This window comes from Cervus canadensis, chromosome 28 (genome assembly GCF_019320065.1).
Source record: "Cervus canadensis isolate Bull #8, Minnesota chromosome 28, ASM1932006v1, whole genome shotgun sequence".
Taxonomy (NCBI): domain Eukaryota; kingdom Metazoa; phylum Chordata; class Mammalia; order Artiodactyla; family Cervidae; genus Cervus; species Cervus canadensis.
The window spans coordinates 35,421,103-35,438,869 of record NC_057413.1 but is presented as its reverse complement, the minus strand read 5'-3'; the positions used below and the strand labels follow the sequence as shown (position 1 = coordinate 35,438,869).

The following is a 17,767-nucleotide window of genomic DNA, read 5'->3' as shown; positions in this document are numbered from 1 at the left end:
AGTTAAAAATGAAATAATCTTATTGCACAGAAGAGGAAATCATAAACAAAACAAAGTGAATACCGATGGAATTGGAGAAAATATTTGCAAATGATGAAACCAACAAGGGCTTAAATTCTAAATATACAAACTGCTCATACAACTCAATAACAAAACAAAAACCAATTGAAAAATGGGCAGCACTAAATAGACATTTATCCAGAGAAGACATACAGATGGCCAAGAGGCACACGAGAAGATGCTCAACATCACTAAATATTAAGGGAAATGCAAATCAATATTATGAGGTTACCACCTGACACCAGTCATAATGGCCATCATCAAAAAGTCTACAAATAATAAATGCTGGAGAGGATGTGGAGAAAACGAAACCCTCCTACACTGTTGCTGGGAATGTAAACTGGTGCAGTCACTACGGAGAAGAGCAGGAAGTTGCCTCAAAAAACTAAAAACAGAGCTACCATGTGATCTAACAATACCACTCCTGGGCATACATCCAGACAAGGACTCTAAGTGACATGTTCATAGCAGCGCTGTTCACAATGGCCAAGTCGTGGCAACAACCCAAGTGTCCATCGGCAGATGGTGGATAAAGATGTGGCACCTACACACACTGGATACCACTCAGGCTGAAAATAGTGAAATAAGGCCGTCTGCAGCAACATGCATGGACCCAGGGATGATCAGTGAAGCCGGTCAGAAAGAGAAAGACAAATAGCATGTGATTATCACTTGCACGTGGGATCTAAAATTTGACACAAAGGTGCCTGAGAAACAAAAGCAGAGTCACAGACATAGAGAACAGAGCCGTGGCTACCCAGGGGGAGGGAAAGGTTAGGAGTCTGGGATTAGCAGGTGCAAGCTATCTTATATAGGCTGGATAAACAACACAGGACAGGGAACTATATTCAGTATCTGTGATGAACCATAATAGAAAGAATATCAGAGAGAACATATACACGTGTGTGAGTGAGTCACTCTGCTGTACACAGAAATTAACACGACACTGCTAATCGACTAGACATCCATTTTAAAAACTGCACTTACCTTTGTGTAGAGGGACCTGAAGCGGTCTGTGGCGCGGTCCAGCCGGCCCTGCACTTCTCTGTGGGCGGCAGAGGTGTCCACCTGGTCCCGATCTGCCCGGCCGCCTCCCTCTCTCCCGCCGCAAGACTTGGCTGCCTCCAGCACTCTGTTGCCAGAGATGGTGATGTACCTCAGGTCGCCTTTGTGCGAAATGACGTCTTCTGAGAAGCTCTTCTGCCGCTTCAGCTTGGCCGTCAGCCCGCCGAGGTCGTCGGCGCCGGCCTCCAGGTTCTGCAGGTCCTGCTCCGCCTGCTGCAGCCACTGCTCAAACTCCCCGCAGTCGGCGTCGAACTTCTGCAGCTCCTCCTGCAGGGAGCGCGTCCGGCGCACCGCCGTCTCCGACGCGGCCAGCGCGCTTTCGAAGTGCGTCTTCAGCTCCGTCACGTTCCGCTGCAGCTTTTCCTTCTCCTCCGGGCACAAGTGGTGGCCCTGCGTCTCCAGCAAGGCCTGGGCCGCCTGCGTGGCCGCGAGGACCGCCTGGTGCCGGGCCGCGAGCTCCGCGTGCTGCGCCTGCGCGAGAGCGGGCTGGGGTCAGGGCGCGGGGCCTGCGGGCGCGGGATGCTCACCCCCGCCTCCGCCACGCGCCCCGGGCGCCCCGCCTCTCCTCCAATGATGAGCTTCCCAAGAGGAGGGGCCCCCCTGTGAGCACGCTCCCCTGGTCTTAGGCTTTCCAGTCTTCTCTGGAAAGGACTTAGGCAAGCGCACAAAGCAAGTACTGCTTTGAGAAGGTTGGGGAGGAACGGAACAAATTACTCTTCCAACTTGAAAACAAGCACCTACCACCTGCTCTCCTTCTGCTCGTCCCTTCCTCACGAGCTCCCTAAAGGGACGGGGAGCGTCCTCACCTGATTATTGACCAAGGAAGCATGATGTTTGCTTAGGAAATGATCTTGAAAAAATACTTAATGGGAAAAAAAGAATCTATAATTTGAAAGCGTCAAAAAGACACGAAGGTAAGCAGTAAGCAAGAACAATACACATTTGGAGAAGCTCAAGGGAAGTCAGAGGCGCATGCGCAGTAGAGGAGCATCTTGGAGCTGCTCCTGGGCTGGCTGAGCCTCGGTTTCCGACGTGGAAAGAGGACAATACCCTACAGTCACAGATATGCCAAAAGGCCCACAGGAAGCCACGTGGGAAGAACACTGCCCACAGAGCCTGGCACAGCCAGGGATCCAAGTCCCCGCTGGAGGCAGAGCACAGAGCAGGTCACAGGTGAGGGGCAGGGGGGGTCACAAGCGAGGGGCAGGCTGCTCACAGGTGTGCACAACTACCCACCCTGGGCCCTCAGGGTGGCCGGGACCCCTTCCTCTCCAGCCATAACCGGCTTCTTCCATCCACCCCATCATGCCATTAAAATGTGGTAAAAAGCACAATGGAAAAGAATATAAACACAAGTGTACACATACGTATACCTAGATCACTTTGCTGTACTATAGAAACTACATAACCCTGTACATCAACTATACTTCAATTTTTAAAAAGTGTAGTAATCCTTTGGGGCCACTTCCACATTCCTTGTGATGACTTACTTGAAGCCAGACGCCTGCTCCCACCACTTCCAAACCCCCTCTGGGACTTGATGTCCCCCTGGACCAGGCACCTGGCCCCCACCTCTACCCACCCCACCTGCGGGCGCACTGGGACCCCTTTCTGCAGCTGCTCTGTCTGGCTCCAGCTCTGCCCCCAAATACCTGCGTGGCAACCCCCACCTCCTCTAAGTCTTGCCACAAATCTCCCCTTTCCTGTGTGGCCCTTCTCTGGTGATCCTATTAACCCTGAAGGAGGGCCCCAACCCCACACTCACCCACCCATCCCCAACTCAACTCAGCCGGAAGTTGCCACCTCCCAGCACCCACAGAATGCAGATGGTTACCACCTGCCCGGTCATCCTCAGCCCCGCAGGCAAGCACCAGGATGGGATTCATTCTGCTCATGACCAACATAAGCGCTGGCACTCAGGGGCTGGCACCCACGCGAGCCTTCAAGTGAACAGGGCCGAGGAGCGCTGCTATGGGGCAGCTCGTCCTTAAACGTCTGATCCCAGACATCAGCAGGGAACAGACTCCCGGGTCCTGCTCCCCACCCTGCCTATAACAGCACCTGCCGCGTGGAAGACATATGCAAGTGCTTCGTCTAAATGACTTTTCTCCCACAGGTGATGTCTTTCATACGTGACTTTTATTCACAGGACACCTCCGTCCGGTAGACTGGACAGGTGTAATCATCCCTGTAAGTCACCCGGTCCACCCTTCCCTTTTACAGATGAGGGGAGACAGGCTGCGGTGGGGAATCACCGAGCCCAGCATGCATGGCACAGAGAACTGGCCCGGAACCCTGGCTCCCGAGCCTCTGGGCCATCTCTCCACTCTGCCAGGAGAGGAGGAATTTCTGAAGTTCCTCAGGTTCCCATCTTCTCCGCAGTAAGAAGTTCAGAAGGGCAAACGTCATACTGTGGCCAAAAACAAGGGTTTCCTGGCCTACGCGTCTGTTCCACCCTGGTATTTTTCACTCCTTGCATACAGTTCCTAACCTTTCCTGACTCCTCTGTAACTGACTCACAAGGCTCCTTTAGGAAGTCGTTACATTTTTCATTTTAAGACGCAGTTACAGTCAGGTTTTGAAACAACCTCTTGAAATTGTGATGTAATGAACACCCCCACTCTTCTTCTGGTTTACTTTCTAGTTCCTGTAACAGAAAAGCTTCTCAGAGAGCACTCTGATCCCAAGACGCCAAAGACAAAGGCTCAGAGGCAAACAGCAGAACCGCAAACGTCTCTGAAACGCACCAAAAGCCAAACGCTGAAATAAAAGGATTAAACACGTGGCTCTCTAAAACCAGCTTTGCCCCCTTGGCTCCTGGAATAGCATCTGCGTTAGCTCTGACTTCCTTCCTGCAGTGAGCTTTCACTTCTCTCCTCTATAGCAGCCTTCACCAAAACAGCCAAGCCGAGGTCTGCAGAGGGCTCACATGAACTCAGGAGGACACCGCAGGCAGGACTGGAATTCAGCAGAGGGACTGAGCTCACAGCCTAGGTTTAAACCCAAACTCCGTCCCTCACTAGAAGCATAACCCGGCCAAGCCAGCTCATTCTGTAAGTTACTGTTCCCATCTGTTGTTGTTCAGTCGCTAAGTTGTGTCCAACTCTGTCGCAACCCCATGGACTATAGAAGCCAGTTTATTGTGTCCATGGGATTTCCCAAGCATTCCCAAGTATTCCAAGAATACCGGAGTGGGTTGCCATTTCCTTCTCCAGGGGATTGTCCCGACCCAGGGATTAAACCCACATCTCCTGCATCAGCAGGTGGATTCTTTACCACTGAGCCACCAGGGAAGCCTTCCCCATCTGTAAAATGAGAATAACAACAACAACATTAACAATAATAAGCTTATCACCACTATAATTATATTCTCATTTTACAGAGTAGTGGGGAGGACGAAAGGGACAAAGTGATGAGTCAAGCCGGGAAGAGCTTTGAAGCATGCTGGACCACTGTCACGGCTCTACGAATGCTAGTTATTATTGTTATTGCTATTATTCCTTACAGCTCTGCTTTATAGAGAACTCCACATCTGATGATGTAGTTCTCATTGCTTGTGACTTGTTTACAATTCTCAGCATTAACTTATTCTGACATAGTGATGAGCCTAGAAAAAAAGGACTTTACTCTCAAGGGTCCCTGAGCTTTGAAGGGACAACTCACATGCTAAGTTCTTCCTATCTGTACAGACCCGAAAAGAGACTCTAACAGCACCCTGTGTGAAACCACGCACCTTCATCCTCTGGTACTGCTGGTTCAAGTTCTCCTCGGTGGTCCCGACGCGCCCGTCAACATCCGTGTCCAACACGTTTCCGTTGAATTCATCCTCTTCTCCCATCATCGACTTGCCATCACCCTCTTGAAAGTGCGTCCCGTTCTGTTCAATGACCTGTTTCGGCTCCACTGCTGCCCGCCCTGAGTCTCTGTCGACATTTGCCAACCAGTCCAAGAGGTTTTCGATCTTGGTTTTGCTCTCTTCCAGCTGCTTTGCAGCAGCAACCTGGGCAGGAAAGGCCACAATAGGTAACCTTGAATGTGGGCCGAGGCGTGGGTGTTTAGACATTCTGAAAGCAAACAGTTAGACCCCTGAAAAATCAGAGGCGGGAAACAAACCAGACCCACGCTGAAAACTGAACATGATGAAATTAAGTCTTACAGCAACTGGCAGTTACTCTGAAGTTTCCACTGTTCTTAAAATACATTCCAAAATTATAACTGATGAGACCTCACACATCTCACAAGTAGAAAGTTCCACAATCCCACTTAGATTTTTTTTTAAAAGTTCAACAAAGCCTACACACTACTATATGTAAAAGAAATTAAGCTATAAGAAGGGACTCCCCTGGCAGTCCAGTGGTTAGGACTCGGCGCTTTCACTGCTGAGGACACAGGTTTGATCCCTTATCAGAGAACTGAGATTTCGCAAGCTGCGAGGCCAAAAAAAAAAAGCTACAATGGTATACGGTACAGCACAGGGCATACAGCCACTATTTTATAATAACCATATATTGAATATAACCTAAAAATGGTGAACCACTATGTTGTATATCTGTAACTTATATAATATTGTACATTAACTTTGATTAAAAAAAATTTTTTTTTAAGTTCAACAAGGCCAATTCTTCAAATCTGGTCAATTACATACATGAAAACCCAAAATTCTAGTCTCTGGTGCTAACCATCACTTTGACCTCCTGACAGCATGTAATAAATCAAGGCACTTGGTATCCTAGTCATTTTCAACAAAGCCACAGAAGCAGGGTACCACACATCTGAGTAAGTACCTTTTCCGTTTCTTCTTTGATTGCTGTCGTCACAGCTTTATCCAGCTCTTTCTTTGACTGCTCTGCCTTTATGGTCAGCTGTTCACACTTTATCTTAGCTTCATTCAGCTTCTGTTCAATCACAGCCTTATCTTCTCGTGACAACTTTTCGCCACTCTCTTTTAAGAAATTCTCTGTGTTTTTCACTATTTCTGCCAATGCCTGTGCACTTCCTTGCATATCTTTCTGTAATTCCTTTTAACACACACACAAAAAATCATTAAATTAGTCAATCAGTCAGTCAGTTCAGTCGCTCAGTCGTGTCCAACTTTGCGACCCCATGAATCATAACCTGTTTAATTCTTTCAAAACCGTAATTCTAAAAGTGGGGGTAGGTGTGGGCAGAGGAGAACACATACAGGTTGAAAAAGCGTATTCAATACCATGTTCATTTGAATGGTCTTATTTAAATCATAATATTTAATGTAATTTGAAACCTCAAAGACCACTAAAGAAAGGTATGAGATTTGCATGGTTAATAAATGGATGTGGTTTGCAAAACACTGAAAACAAATATTTAGTATATAATCTTTACAAATTTGTACACATCAGACTTTTTTACATTATGTGGGTACATAAAAGTTTTTAAATACATGTTAATATTATCAATTCTCTTTCTAAACATTAATTCTTTAATATATATCTACTTCTCAAAATAAAAACAAATAATTCCCTAAATTATGAGCTAAGTTGTTCCTAAGATAATCTCCAAACAAAGACAATTTTTTCTCCTAAATGCCAGAGTTCTATAAAACGTAATGTTTGCTTCTTTGCCCTGGCTGCTAGGAAGCTCAGAGTAAGATCTCTCCTCAACTATCATAGCTTTCCTCTCGTTAGATTGCTCTAGGTAATTCTTCCTCTTTTCACCCATTATAATGGCATTCTTTATATTGTACTATGCTTAAGTCTTCATGTTATTCTTCCCCATAATTTTATTTTAAGGCTCCCCAGGTTTCTCTGGGAAGTATCTGAATGGAAAGCGGCTGTCCAGTTGTCCCAGCACCACCTGGTGAAGAGGCTTTTCCTCCTTGTATATTCTTGCCTGCTTTGTCAGAACTAATTGGCTGTCAGGGTCTATTTCTGGGCTCTCTTCTGCCCCACTGATTTCTGTGTCCATTTTGTGCCAGTGCCATCTCATTTTATGGCAACAGCTTTGTGAGACAGTTCCAAATCCAGAAGCAAGACAACTCTAACTTTGTTCTTTTTCAAGATTGCTTTGGCTATTCAAGGTCTTTTGTAGTTCCATGTAAACTTTAGGATTATGTGTTGTAGTTCTGTGAAAAATGTCATGGGTACTTCGATAGGGATCACACTGAATCTATAGATTTCTTTGGGTGGTATGGACATTTTTTACAATGTTAATTCTTCCAATCTATGAACACTATGTATAGAATACATAAAATATAAGAATATATTGTACAGCACAGAGAATATAGCCAACATATTAATTTTAAATGGGAGTGTAATCTGTTAAACGTTGAGTCACTATGTGTTGCGTCTGGAGCTAATATAATACTGTAAATCAACTATACTTTAAAATATATAAATAAATATATTTTTTAAAAAAGAGATCCTTTTCACCAAGCCACTACTATACAACATTAACTGCTGGTCCCCTGACATATAATATTTAACTCTGACAGTAACGCAGCAGTCGAAGTATGAGCAACAAAGTCAGTGAGGCTCTGAGAGCTTCAGTTACAGAGCCAGCAACACAGAGTCTGGGAGCAGAACCAGGAACTATCTCACAGTGAAGAGAATGCTCCTTCTCCTGACACTGAAATAAAGCTTTCTTTATCTGTTACTATTGCTTGCTCCTTCAATGAAAAGAAACAAATCTCAGAAAACAATGGAAGGAATAAGATGAACCTAAGAAAGACCAAGAACCCAAACTCATGGATATGTCTCCTGATCTGTGAGTGACTGGTCTTCAATGGATCCAGATTCTAACTCATCATATAAGGTTTTTCTCCCACCTATCAAACCTCCTATATATATGTCTCCTCCATTCAACATCTCACCAAAAAAGAGGCAAGAAAATTACCTGGCTTGCTGGAGCCTGAAATACAACTTTTAGTATACAGTTTCAAGCTCGGATCTAGGGGTGTCTTGGGTGCACCCTGCCTCTGAAAAGGTAAAGGGTGACTACTTTCCAATAACCCCAACTGCTTTCCAAATACCAGTAATCCATCTTAACATGGACTCGACCCACTAACGCAAAGCTAGGTTTCTACCTCTTGCTTGGACTGGTACTTCTTTAACTCAGCCGTGCCATCTCCAATGACGAAGGCTTCCTGGTGACCGATGAGGCGGTTCTCGGTTTGGGTGAGGAGGTCGCAAATGCCCTGCAGTTTCTCTTTGTACTCCTGCTGACGCTCGGCCACCAGCTGAAGGGAAGAAAAGCGTAGCCTCGTGAACTGGCCCCCAGCTCACTACGGTCACAGCTATTTACCACAACACATTCTGCAAGTTTCCTCTACACAAGCTTCCCTACGTATGCTGTAAACACAATAGCAGTGGGGTACACGCTGGACAAGTGACAGAACGTCAGAGCGCGGCTCATGGACAGGGGAGGGGATCGCGCGTCGATGACCCCGCTCAACAGAGCACTGGCCACGCAAACGTGTGAGAACCGGCGCTCCTGACCGACAGGAAGAAACAGCCCGTTTTCTGAAGCTCTTGAAACCTGCGACACACACAATTAATTCTGCAAAAGGATATCAAAACAGAAGTTAGTTGTGATCAGTCTGTGAGCATATATTCGTTATGTGTAGACAGGATATCACGCTGGAGACCACACTTGTGCTTCCAGAGGGAATTGAAGGAGTTTTGCACAAGTTCTCATGCCTTCATCACTGGGGCCAGTTCTGTCCCACCTCTGCACACTGTTGCTATTGAATGGACCACCCCAAATAATTCATTACATCATCCTAAGAGATTAATCCAGCCATTGCTTGCATCTTTCATCTTCCTATTAAATACACTCTAGTTACTCATTCTACAGCCATGGATCAGGTTGAATAGGAGCCTGACAGGTGCCGGGCAAGGTCGTAAGAGTTTTAATTCTTTCTTTCATTGATGCCCACGATACTACTGTGTAAGCACTGCTACAATCTCCAATTTGTCAGTGAAATAACCGGTTCAGTGACCTGCCCCGGGTCCCCACAGTGGGTGAGGGCTGTAAACAGTGTGTAAACTCAGGCAGCCTGGCTCCAGAGCCCAGTCCCATCTTGCTGGGCCACCCTGCTCCCAAGAAGCAAAGACACCCTTAACCTTTGCTCTCCACATGTTCATCAATTTATCCCTGGACATTTCGCAGTGCATACACATTTGTTCCTCCTAGGGAAAAAAATTACAACTCTTCCCTAAAAACAGTAGTTTGAGGGAGTCATGAAAATTAAAAGCAACTAATTCTAGCCTTCTTGGGACCAAAAACACCTTTATATATTGTAGAATTGCTACATCATACCCTGTCCATTCACTGCCATTCCAGAAAACCCTTCCTATCTTTTCCTACCCACAGCCCCTGGGGTCTACATTACGGGTTTCACACTGAAGCGCTAAAAGCCAAGAATTTCAACTCCACAAAGAAAGGCAGACCTTCTGATGATCGAGATCTTGTTCTAGCTGTAACTGAGCCTCTAAATGTTCCACCTGGGTAGTTACTGAGTCCTGCACGTCAAGGAAACCCTTCTGAGTTGTGTTTAAGAGCCTTAAGAGTTGTCTGCTTTGGGTGGGAGACAGATCTTGGGCATGTTCAGAGATGAAGAACTGCACGTCAAAGGCAACCGTCTCCAGCTGTGTCTTGGTGTGTCCGAGGTCTTTCAGCACATTCTGTGAACAAAGTAGTACTAGTTATGAACAGCAAGTGAAGCCACAATACAAAGCTTCTATCAACAATAACACTTACTACAAAATACAGGGCTTCCCAGGCGGCGCTAGTGGTAAAGAACCCGCCTGCCAATGCGAGACATAATGAGACTCGGGTTCAATCCCTGGGTCTGGAAGATCCCCTGGAGGAGGGAATGGGAACCCACTGCAGTATTTTTGCCTGGAGAATCCCATGGACAGAGGAGCCTGGGGAGCTACAGTTCATAAGGTCGCAAAGAATCGGACACAACTGAAGCGATTTAGCACATATACATGCTTCTTCTATCAGGTATTCAAGCTTTTATTGATCTTTTTTCACGATTCACTGAGTTGAGCCAATCATTTGTAATGAAAGGTAGTAATGAAATTATTTCAATACTATGGTCATTAACATTGTATTAAAAAAAAAAAAAAACCAACCCTCTCAGAATATTTCAACCTTGTCTGGTAGAAGCACTTAAAAAGTTAACTGAAGCAAAAGGTAAAGATCCAACCTGTGTATGTTTAGCACATTGAAGGGAAACATCAACATTAAAATATTACTTGCTAATACATACAATATCCATGTAATTGTGGCAGCACATACATGAGACCATTGGGGATTTAAGACGTAAGTCCCAAGAGGCCAGAATTTCAGTTTTCTGACTCACAGGCCAAGAGTGTCATTCCCTGCCATTCATGAGGGATGCGGTTCACAGTAACAACTTGGGGAAAAAGGTGTGACTAAATGACTAATACTATAAGACAGCTACAGGACTGACTTAAATTACTGTATCTTTATGTGACTGATACATAAATAAATACATAAATACCAGTCTCAACATGCAGCAATGGTTACAGCTTCATAAAGGCCGCAGGGAAAGACAGAATGACAGCTTTGAAGTGATCATCTTACTGCTGTATCAGCTGTCAGCAAACATCTCTTACGGAGAAAGGAAATAGCCTTCACAGCATAAGCAGGTCCCCTTTTCTCTAAACCTTTGTGATACTAAGTCCACAAGTTTTCTAGTGTACTGGGCTGGCCAAAAAGTTTGTTCGGGCTTTTCTGTACCATCTTACGGAAAAATCCTAACAACCTTTATGGCCAGCCCAATACTTTAAAGGACTTCCCTGTGACTCAGCAGTACAGAATCTGCCTGCAATGCAGGAGACCCGAGTTTGATCCCCAGGTCGGAAAGATCCCCTGGAGAAGGGACTGGCGACCCATTTCAGTCTTCTTGCCTGGAGAATCCCATGGACAGAGCAGCCTGCCAGGCTACAGTCCACGAGATCTCAAAAGTCAGACACAACTGAGCGACTCACGCACACACACGCTTTATCTTACTGATTTTGATACCTGCCTTGAGAAACTCCAAGCTTTGTTTTATGGGTTCAGTGTCTCGAACTGTCATGACCTCCACATCCTTCACAGATTCGCTTGTCTCCGATATCCAGCGTGAGAATGACTGAAGTTTCTGCAGAAACTCTTCATGGGAAACGGCTAGTTTAGACTAGAAAATAAAAATTGCATGTTCCTTTTTATCTTTCCCCGCATTTTAAATTCCTACAAATAATGATCCTGTGTGAAGGGCTTAATGGTTTAAGAATAAATATTTCATCTTATGACTAAATTTTCAAACCCTCAACTTTCTTCCAAAAGCTGGATCTGACTTGGCGCAAGACGTTCTGGTACCTACCACCTCGGAGTCGATCGCCAGCGTTATATGGTTCATTCTTTCTGAAGACGCGGCCTGGAGGGATGAGAAGGCCGTCTGCAGACTCTGGAGGCTCACGCTCAGGTCCTCGAGGGGTCCCCTGGGGAAGTCACCCGGCACAGACTGTACAAACTCCTCCGCCAGCATCATGTCTTTTCTTAAAATCACACCAATTGGAGCCAATCCCAATTCAAACGTCTGCAGAAAAAAATACGTTATCTCGTATCTGTTTAGTGAGAAACACACGTTTCTCACTAGCTGACCACCCTCCATAACAGTCAGCAGACGATTCTTACCTCCAACTGTTTCAGCTGGTCTCTCAAAGCTTCTAGACTGCCATCCTGGGAGTCCTGGCTGCCGAAGGGGGGCTTCATGTCTTGAAGCAAAGCCAAATACTCACACATCTTTGATCTGTGCTGTAAGCATTGCTGCAGCTCCTTGGAAAACTAAAGATAAATGTGGACATTTAATTCAATCAGCTCTGTGCAGATTTTTCAAGCAAATAAAATATATGTGATTATTCTCAAATGCTCCACGCAGCTACTTGCTTAAAAAATGAAAAGTCTACTTACTCGCTTCATCGAGCTGTCTCCAGAAGCCAAGTCTTCTGACCCTGAAATACATTCCAAACGGCCTGGGGATGCAGCATATGGCTCCTTCCGCCTCCCATCTCTTGGCAAACCTGGTGCACAGACAGGAGAGTTTTCCGGGCCACTCTCTTTCACACTTTGTAAATTTAGGGAACAGGGGTTTCCGCCCTTGCTGTTGAATTCTTCAAGAATGTGTGGCTCCTCATCCGTCACCTCAGGAGCTGTAGGTGATTTTTGATTCAAGTCGCCACCCTGTCCTCCCTTCTCTGAATATCCATCAGCAAGCAGCTTGCAGAATATATTTTCAAGATGCAGAGGAGGAAGTGCAGATGTCCCACCCTTTTTCTCCAGATCACACTCCATCTGAGTTAATTCTTTCATCAGTTCAAAAGCTCCTATAACTTTCTGGCTATACTGATTTTGCTTAAGTATACTGAGGAGCAATTCAGACTTGAGGTTTGCAGTGCAGAGTGGATCCTCTCTGCTCTCTGTTTTTAATTCTGGTGAGTTTTTGGTGGGGGAAATGCCACAGCCACTGGTGTTAGAGTCACTGGGCACACCAGTTGTTTCATTTACGAACTGTGATGAGCTACCTCTTTTAATTAAGGTTTGAATTAGAATGTTAGCATCTGCACAGGCTGAAGGTTTTCCAAGCTCTTGAGGAGTCACATGACGTTCTTTCAAACTACCTTTTAAGGTGTCCCTGACGTCCTCCACCAAGGCCTGAGATAGTTCAGCGACCTGCACCTCGCTGCCCTGGGCTCCTGGAGACGGAGCTGGTTCTCTCCCTTTCTGCTGCTCAATCCCCTCTTTCTTGCTGTTAATTTCTAAGGATGAGCAGTCAGTGCTTAGAGCCTTACTGGAGTTAGTTCTTACCCCATCTGCACAGAGTTCTGACTGTACAAAACCCATGTGTTTTCCAAGGCCTTCCGCATTTCCAAGAGGGAAGCCTGAAGGCGTGCTTTCATCTCCTGCTGGTGTGAACTTGGGAACTCCTGATCTGCTTACTTCAGCAGGAAGGTCTTTCTGTTGGGCCATCTCCTTTGGAGGCGAGTCTTCTTGGGCAAGAGCTGCCGTCTCGTCTGCATTATTAACTCCTGATTGTAAATGCTCCTTCCTGGGAGAGGAAGCGACTGGAATACAGCTTGAGGTCTCTTCACCTGGTTTCAGTACATCCTCTGCTTTTACATCTTTAGCACAATGCTTTAAGTAAGTAAACAGATCAGGCTCATCTTCAGGTCCATTGGGGAGTGAATCTGTCTCAATCCTTGTAAACCCTTTGGACAAGGTCATGCCTGAAGTCATGTCATCACTGATCACTTGGGAAACTGATGAGTCAAATATTTCTTCAAGATTCTCAAACTGAAGGGGACTTCTACTAACTACTGTTGGTAGGTTCTGTGGTTCATCTTTAAGGGCTACTGTTGTGTTTTTAAGGCTTCCTTCCTGACTGTGTTCTTCACTGTGTGCGGTCTGTGGGAATGGAAATGGACTATTAACTAAATCAAGACTCTCCCTTGTACTTTTACTGGGCAAAAGTTCAGGATATTTACTATCTTCTAAGGGACCTTCTATGAGAACTCCTTTACCTGCACACATTTTAGGAACTGATGCTTCATCTTCTGTTAGTATATTGCTTTTGTCAGCTCTCCTTTTAATTAGATCCCTTCCACTGCCTGGAGGATCGTTATCAGCTACAGACACTGTGAATGACAAATGGCCTTCCTCGGCAGGTTTTCCTGTTAAGCTGGGCTCAGAACAAATGATTTCATCAGAAGAGGAGTCACCACGAAGTGTCACATTCTCATAATATGGATTTCCACCTTTCACAGAGTCAGCAGATTCTGGCTGAATCAACTTAAGCCCTGTGTTCTTTAGGTGGTCCTCTAGTTCAGAGGCTGAACTGATACTAGTATTAGGTAAGGCACCAACAGGGCTAAAGGTGTTTTCTGATTCAGTGTCTTTCATGAGAGGCAGTAATTCATCCTGAAGGACTATCTCGTGATTCAACAGATCTTCTATGCTTTTTCCAACAACCTCATTTGTATCTTCCAGAAAGTGGTTTATTTCAGGACCTAAGCTACTTTTACTACTTGATTCTGACTGTAAAACATTCACACCCTGCTGTTTTTGTGAAGAATTATGATGATGCTTTTGAGTCGGGAGAACCGTTTTATTGTTCCTTTGACTTACACAGCTGTTTTCTGTTTCAGGAGCAGCTGCAATACAGCCAGGGATGACCAGGGCCGCAGCCGCACCCTGGCCCACAGGCTCCGCACCCTCCCCGCCCACTCCATCTCCAGCATCAGCAGCGCAGTCATCGGCGTCGTCCTGCTCATTACGGACAGACACGGAACCCTTGTAACTGTCTTTGCTTTGCACAGACTCTAAATGATCAGGAGCAGATTCAAATTCTTGTCCAGTTACACAGTCTTTTTCTCTCTCTTCCCAGCAGCCAGCGTCCTCAGATTGTACCGCCGTCCTGAAGCTCTCTTTTCCTCCCCCAATTTCATAGTCAGTCAATGAGTCAGACTCATCACCTTCAAGGTCATCTGTGCTGTCCCTTTCTGATACAGTTTCCATCAACGGTCCGCTCACTTCATGGGACCCAAGTGAATTTAACTGGATTTCTTCACCAGAACCGAACTCTGCCTTCTCAGCACCTATGAGAAAATCCTGCAGAGACTGCACTTCTCCCCTCACACCTAAGCTATCAGCCAGCCCCGCCTGGGTCCCCACAGAATGTTCGCCCTCTGTAGAAGCATCATAGAAAAGCTCTCCAGGAGGAGCGGCCCAGTCGTCCTCTGGCAGCGAGTCATAGTCCTCGGGCTGCAGACAGTCACAGTCATCACCTTCGAGGAGCAGGGAGTCGTGGTCGTCGTCCTCAAACAAGGGTGTGTCGTAAAAGTCAGCATCGCTGTCTGTGTCCGTTGCTGTATCGCTCTGCCGATCGTCCAGCAGGGACGTTTCATAGTCGCCAGCACTGGCGCTGACAGTTCCTTCCAAAGATGGGGTACGTGTGTGAGCTGGGCTGACATAATGACGACCAGCCCTTGAGGCCGGGGCACCCGAGGACCCCTCCACTGTGGACTCACTTTGCTCCTCTTCGGGTTCCTGCTGAGAAGCAGCAGGAGTGTCTTCATCTTCACCACAAGTATCTGAACTAAAGTCATCACTCTGATCCTCTACCTGACGATGACTACAACCAACACTGAAAGATTTCTCTACAGCTTGCTCTCCCTTTAAACTGATGTTAATAGCTGCAATTCCCAGAAACTGGTCTTGAAATTTTTCTCTTATTCTTTGACCTGATGACTCCGTTTGGTCATTGAACGACAATGTAAAGGTTTCACATTTCTTTCCACTACTCTCTGCACTGCGTACATCATGAAAACTTCCCTGCTGGGTCCTCAGTTTATCATGACTTAACAAGGCACTCAGCCTGGGGGAATAGTCAAAGAGAGTTGAACCCCTGCTAATATTATCTTCATTCTCTGTTTCATTTAAATCATAGGCTCTACTAGTTTTTGATTTTATCATAGGATTTGTTATCAAATCACTTGCAAACTTGTGAAGATTTTTAGAACAACTACATTCATCTGCATGTTCCTTTGTTTCTAATTGACTTTGATTTTCACCATTTTCAAGTCTGTTTTCAGAGTCTTGACTGGGCAGGCTAACATCAGCAAGTCCAAGCTGTCTTAAGTTTGATCTGGAACAGGGAACACACACACCGGGTGATTTCTCAACTTTAAGATCAGTTGCGATTACATCTGCCAAGTTTTCTGACAGCCAAAATTCACTCCTGATAACATTAGTCTCCAGTTCCTGAAACTCTTCGTCTATGGCATTTTCAGGAGTTTCTTTATTTTCAGGTTCTCTTTGAAGACATTCATCAGAACTACTTGGTGAAGCTGGACTTTCACCCATTGCTTTACTTGCAGTGTTATTCAGAAATACACCAGGGAGTCTTAAGACATCAGAACACTCTTCAGTGGGTGTGTCCTTGTCAATTTCTGCACCACAGCTTTCCAGGAGCATCCCGACAGCCTCATTCAAGTCTCCATCATACAGCAAAAGCCTCTGCCCTGTGTTTGCATCCATATAGCTATTTATCATCAAATAAGACAGGAACAACTTTTTAGTTTGTTCTGAGCTCTGAGTTGCCACTGGCTCCTCTCCATCAAAAGCATCCTCGTCTAGCCTGTAATCATGGACCATAGACGGTTGGAATTTACAAAAAGAGAGCCATCTTTTGGCATTTTTACAAGCTTCTAAATCTCTCAAATCTGGCATTTTATCGGGCAGTGTTATACTTTTTAAAATCGATGCTGTGTGATTATCTATAATTCCGAGTTGTGTGGCAACCTCCAAATCGATGACTTGACAAGTTTCTGGGATGTAAAGAGCAGCGATTTTCTGCCTCCCTTCCAGGATCTTGGAGGCCAATTCGTGGGTGATTAATTCCTGCTGCAGAGATGATGATGTGGGGAAGATTTCCCCAGAGTGAGGCCAGATGAGGCCCACGTAGCCTTGCTGAGCCTCAAGGACCAGAAGGGCACTGCTGGGCGGGATCAGATCGCACTGGACTGCCTCATCGACAGTCAGACGCTTGGCAGGGTTGCAGCGGATGATTCCTCCTGTCTCCACCTGGTAAGTGAGGATGCCGTTGGCAGTGTCTCTGTCCATTACCCCCTCTGCCACGGCTTCCTCGACAGTCAGCCTCCGACCAGACTTGGAATTGATCAGGCCTCCTGAGAGCAGCTGGGCGCCCAGTAACCTGAACATGGTCTCACGGTCTATGAGGCCTTCGTGTGCTGCCCTTAAAATGCTCACATTTCGGCCACATTTTAACGTTATTCTGCCTCCTTCCTGAGGCCTCACAGGCAGAAGCCGCATCCCTAAGTCTTCCTGCAAAACGCTTCTTTGCATGATATCTATTAGAGACACCTTCTCAGAGGTGGAGGGGTCAATAAGGTCTTTGCACAGATTCTGCCTTTCCAGGATTTTAGAAAATAAGGCCGAGGAAACCAAGTGCTCCTGGAAAGCCTTCTGCAAGGTCAGCTGTTCTCCTGTGGCTGGAATAACCAGCGAGCCCGTGGAAAGCAGGATCTCGAGCACTCTGATGGCCATGGCCTCTGAGATCACACCTTCAGCCAGGGCATCCAGCACCGGAACCCTGGTGGACGACACAGTGGAGATAATCTCCTTCATTTCATCGAGTTCTTGGAGTTGGCTCAGAACTTGCTCATCGATAAGGCCGTGACTTTGGGCATCTTTGAGGTTAAAGCACATTCTTGATTCTGGCGAGATGAGCCCAGAAATCATGAGCTGGGTCTCAAGCAACCGAATTCCCGTGTCATAATCGAGGAGGCCTCTCAGCACCGACTGAAAGACAGAAAGGACTTCGCCCGTGCTCTGATCAACGGTGCCCGCGATGACTTTATCCAGCTGAAAGGAAAGCGCAAAAGTCTCAGTGGCTGACACAGGGGTGAGCAGAGTGTCAAGAAATTTAGTTTGCAGGGTTTTTTTTTAAAAAATAAAAAAAAGACATTTTAGCATAAAAATCCTCTACTTACCGAGGTGTGGCAAGGCTGTGAGTGTTAGGCAGCTCAAATGCACAAGTGATCTAAGTCAGTGATCTATCGAGAGCACAGGATGTGAT

At 46.0% G+C, this 17,767-nt stretch overlaps 1 protein-coding gene across 18 annotated transcripts in view; it reads right to left on the bottom strand.

Moving 5' to 3' along the window:
- DST (dystonin) overlaps positions 1 to 17,767 on the bottom strand; it is a 511,627-nt gene that overhangs the window by 139,845 nt on the left and 354,015 nt on the right. For 11 of the 18 annotated variants that reach the window (XM_043450645.1, XM_043450644.1, XM_043450646.1 and 8 more), the window contains 9 exons: positions 12,085 to 17,553; positions 11,809 to 11,958; positions 11,495 to 11,710; positions 11,159 to 11,308; positions 9,549 to 9,782; positions 8,183 to 8,335; positions 5,910 to 6,143; positions 4,859 to 5,125; positions 1,048 to 1,596 (listed from right to left, as the gene is read on the bottom strand). In XM_043450645.1, the coding sequence (XP_043306580.1) occupies positions 1,048 to 1,596; positions 4,859 to 5,125; positions 5,910 to 6,143; positions 8,183 to 8,335; positions 9,549 to 9,782; positions 11,159 to 11,308; positions 11,495 to 11,710; positions 11,809 to 11,958; positions 12,085 to 17,553 (7,422 nt within the window). The remainder of the gene's footprint in view (positions 1 to 1,047; positions 1,597 to 4,858; positions 5,126 to 5,909; positions 6,144 to 8,182; positions 8,336 to 9,548; positions 9,783 to 11,158; positions 11,309 to 11,494; positions 11,711 to 11,808; positions 11,959 to 12,084; positions 17,554 to 17,767) is intronic. The other 7 variants (XM_043450653.1, XM_043450654.1, XM_043450655.1 and 4 more) reach the window with 1 other exon arrangement.